At 53.4% G+C, this 4,369-nt stretch overlaps 1 protein-coding gene across 1 annotated transcript in view; it reads left to right on the top strand.

The window, feature by feature from the left end:
* The window catches only part of ESAM (endothelial cell adhesion molecule), a 10,647-nt gene that overhangs the window by 4,487 nt on the left and 1,791 nt on the right, over positions 1 to 4,369 (top strand). The window contains exons 2-4 of the mRNA XM_005875557.2: positions 946 to 1,133; positions 2,253 to 2,454; positions 2,690 to 2,845. Of these exons, the coding sequence (XP_005875619.1) occupies positions 946 to 1,133; positions 2,253 to 2,454; positions 2,690 to 2,845 (546 nt within the window). The remainder of the gene's footprint in view (positions 1 to 945; positions 1,134 to 2,252; positions 2,455 to 2,689; positions 2,846 to 4,369) is intronic.

Here is a 4,369-nt window from a genome sequence, read left to right as displayed (position 1 = left end):
GGGGCTGCCTGGTCACCACGCAGAGGTGGCGGTGCCCAGTGGCCAGGCCTCCGGCCGCCAGGATCCTCAGGCCTGCGGGATGGGAGCCAGAGGGTATTCCCCCAAACGGCTTAGGACTCTGCCCGCCACCTCTCCAAAGGGCAAAAAGCGAGTGTTTCTAGGTTCCACATTGATTCGCTTAGTCCCCTCCCTGAAACCCACACCACAGTCCACCTCCTGGACACAGACACACGCAGCCACAACTTCGTACTTGGTTGTTGGGGACCTTCATTCGTGCCCCACCTCTGCCGACGTTCCCTGTGGCCCCAGAGGACCCGCCCTGGTCGCCTGGACCCCAAAAGGGCCCGCGGGAGCCTGCTGGGTCCCAGCTCTCCTCTCTCCCAGGGAGCGCACCTGTCGGGGCTGAGAGGGCAGGGGAGGGAGTGGGGAGGGAGCCAGCAGCCACCCGGCGGCTCCGATCTCTGCCCGAGGCTGTCCATCCGGAGCTGCGGTTACCAGCGGCCTCCCAGCCCCTCCACCCCTCGGGGCAGGAACGCTCCGATCCAGACCAGCCCGGTCACTCCCTCCCTCCCTCCCGCTCGGGAAACTGCGGGAGCAAGTGGGCTACGCAGAATATACATCAAAACCATTAAACCTGCCCTTCCTCTCGGGCGTCTTCCCCTCCTCGCTGGAAATCTGAGCCTCTGGATACAAATAAATGGCACATAACTGTGTCCCCCTCCGCGCCACACACCCAAAGGCGGAGGTTTCAGAGAATTAGCGCTCGGGGCGCTGATGACGCTGAAAGCAGGCCCCAGGTTGCGGCCTCCGGGTAGTAGGTAGTCCCCGAGCCCCTGGACCGGACTCTTGAGGTCCTTCCTATGGGGCGGGAGTCCTGCGCCCCCCACCCCCGCCCCTGCCAGGATGGGCAGGTCTGAGCTCACGCGTCCTCGCTCTCCTCCCCAGCACCCGCCTCCTGCGCCCAGTTCCAGCTGCACGTGCCCTCGGGCCTCGACAGGGTCCTCGCGGTGGAGGGAGACGAGGTGGTGCTGCCGGCGTGGTACACCTTCCAGGGGGAGGCGGCCTCGGCCCAGCCCTGGGAGACGCTCACCCTGATGTGGTTCCTGGAGCAGGAAGGGCAGGATCTGAAGCAGGTGAGGTTCCAACGCCGCTCACCTTAGCCCAGCGGGGGCGGGGGGCGCTGATGGCGACGCGGGGAGGAGGGAAGGGGAGGAGCCAGGGAGGGGGGGACGGGAAAAAGTTTCGGCGGGGTGGGGGGGGGGGGGCAGAAAGCAAGGTCTTCTTCATCGGTTTGATTTTGTTCCGATCTTGGAGGCGGCCCAAAAGGACTCTCTTTCCCCCAAGTTTCCCTAGAAATTTGGCCACAAACACGGCAGAGTGAAGAGGCATCTTACTTTGCTATGGGGGTGGGGCAGTGAGGATTGGGGGCAGAGGTGGGAAGAGTTAGGGCGAGTATCACACTATATATATATATATGAGAGAGAGAGAGAGGAACATCAGCGATGAGAGAGAATCACTGATGGGCTGCCTCCTGCATGCTCCACTCTGGGGATGGAGCCCACAACTTGGGCCTGTGTCCTGACCAGAATCCAATGGTGACCTCCTGGTTCATAGGTCAACGATCAACCACTGAGCCACGCCCACTTTTTAAAAGTTGCCTATCAACCTGTGTTCACATTCTCTGTGCTTTGGACAGTCACAGGCTGCTGCCTCTTGTACCCACCTTGAGAGGCAAGGGGCAGCCTCCCGCCATCTCCCTTCTGGCCTCTCCTGGCATCACAGTTAGGGCAGAGGCCAAGGACACTTACCTACCAGAGCCCCTCCCTGGCATGGCTCCTTCTGAAGCCCGAGGATGCATCTTCAAGAGGCCGTTTGCTAAACAGGCGTGTGTGTGAAAGAAACCTAGACTGCAGGGGTCGATCCTGGTTTCACGGGGCCTGAACTTGTACATTTGGTTCCTTTCAGACATAACCCCTGTTTACATGACCTCTCACCCATTTTACCACCTTTCCAAACACCCCAAGTGGGAGATGGAGACAATATACAGGGGATCAAGAACCGTTCTGGTGAAGAGGACCTGGGGTGGTGAGAGGGTGGCCAGGGAGAAGGGGTGAAGGGGAGCTGGTACAGGTTAGAGGGGACGGTGCAGGTGAGGGGCATCTGAGGTTTGACAGTTTGGGGGAGGGAGATTGGCTGAGCCTGCGGGCACCGTGCAGGCATGGGATAATGGGCAGGGGTTATACCCACACCAGGTGTTGGCACACATCAATGGGGCCACAACAAGCCAAGATGGAGTGTCCCTGGTCTACCCCAGGCCCTCCCGGAATGTGTCCCTGCGGCTGCAGGGCCTCCGGGAGAAAGATTCCGGGTCCTACCGCTGCTCTGTGAACGTGCAAGACAAGCAAGGCACAAGCAGGGGCCACGACAGCAAAACTTTAAAACTTGACGTGTGGGGTAAGTAAGAAGCACACACTTTCCAGTACTTGTGTGTCTCTCCCCGTTCCCCCCACTCCCCCCGCCTGCCCCAGATCAGGCAGTTCTCTCTCCCCAATGGCTGAGTGTACAGTTGGAGGAGGGTTAAATGGAGTGACTAAAGGGTGTGTGTGTAGAAGTTGGTGTGTGTGTGTGTGTAGGGGGGTGTCTATTGGTCTCTTGGGTGTGAGTTTTTAACCTGTCTCTCCTTCCCCAGTTCCTCCAGCTCCTCCATCCTGCCATCTTCTGGGTGCACCCCGTGTGGGGACCAATGTGACCCTGAGCTGCAAGTCCCCAAGGAGTAAGCCCGCTGCCCTGTACCAGTGGGAGCGGTTACAACCATCTGTTGAGGTTTTCTTTGCACCAGTTTTAGGTGAGAGACTTCTGGAGACACAGAGACTGGGGGGGGGCTGGGGAAAGATGAGGTACCAGAGGGACTGGGGTGAAAAGGAGGGTGGGGGCAGTGGTGGAGAAAGAGGGCTACTAGGTACAAGCTTATGTTGGTGCTTTCACGGATAACTATGTTACTAAAGAAGCTCTAGAACTCTGCTGTTCACTGGCTGTGTCCTAGCTACCTCCGTTTCCTAATTTTTTTTAAAGATATTTTTTTTATTGATTTCAGGGTGGAAGGGAGAAAGAGAGAGAGAGATAAAAAACATCAATGATGAGAGAGAATCATTGATCGGCTGCCTCCTGCACACTCGCTGCTGGGGATCGAGCCCCCAATCCTGGCATGTGCCCCCAACCACTGAGCCACACTGGCCAGGCCGTTTCCTCATTTTTAAAATGGGACACCAGCTCTAAAAGTCATTTTGGGGAAATTGGAACTTTAAAAACAATTTTTTATGAGATATAATTGATGGAACATTTTTACTATCGAGTATTAGATGCTTTTAGAGAATTATTAATGATCAGGTATGGCGATGGTATTGTGGTTATGTAGGGCAGTCTCCTTAATATTTGGAGATTTATGCTGAAGTCGTTATTTTAAATGTCTCAGGAGAAAAGAGAAAGGAAATTAAATAAGTATAGCAAAATGTTGTCAACTGTTGAATCTAAGTGGTAGAATTTTCATTAGTCCCTCTTTCTACTTTTCATTGGACCATTTTATAATAATTTTTTTTTACATATCGCTTACCTCATAGGTTTGTTTTGAAACTTTTGTAAATCAGTGGATGTAAAGAACTCAGTCCTTGGTGTACATAAGCATCCAATAAACTTTAACTGTTATAATTATTATTTCACGTAATTTTCCAACACTATCCAGAAAGTTATATTATCCTGTTTTAGAGATGAAGTAATGGGGACCCAGGCATAGCAAGTAACTTGCTTAAAGTCACACGGCCTATTCTGGAACTCAGGTTTTCTCATTCCTAGCCAATGTTTTTTCTCTCACCCCACTCTGCCATTTAGAAATTGAAATCCTGTTTTGATTTCTCGGTATCATTTCTTTATTATTATTTTTTAAAAATATATATATTTTTGTTGATTTCAGAGAGGAAGGGAGAGGGAGAGAGAGATAAAAACATCAATGATGAGAGAGAATCATTGATCGGCTGCCTCCTGCACACTCGCTGCTGGGGATCGAGCCCCCAATCCTGGCATGTGCCCCCAACCACTGAGCCACACTGGCCAGGCCGTTTCCTCATTTTTAAAATGGGACACCAGCTCTAAAAGTCATTTTGGGGAAATTGGAACTTTAAAAACAATTTTTTAGCCCTAACCGGTTTGGCTCAGTGGATAGAGCGTCGGCCTGCGGACTCAAGGGTCCCAGGTTCGATTCCAGTCAAGGGCATGTACCCTGGTTGTGGGCATAACCCCAGTGGGGAGTGTGCAGGAGGCAGCTGATCGATGTTTCTCTCTCATCGATGTTTCTAACTCTCTATCCCTCTCCCTT

This window comes from Myotis brandtii, unplaced genomic scaffold (assembly GCF_000412655.1).
Source record: "Myotis brandtii unplaced genomic scaffold, ASM41265v1 scaffold463, whole genome shotgun sequence".
In the NCBI taxonomy this organism is placed as follows: Eukaryota; Metazoa; Chordata; class Mammalia; order Chiroptera; family Vespertilionidae; genus Myotis; species Myotis brandtii.
The sequence above is the reverse complement of the archived record's forward strand: the minus strand, read 5'-3'. Positions and strand labels throughout refer to the sequence as shown.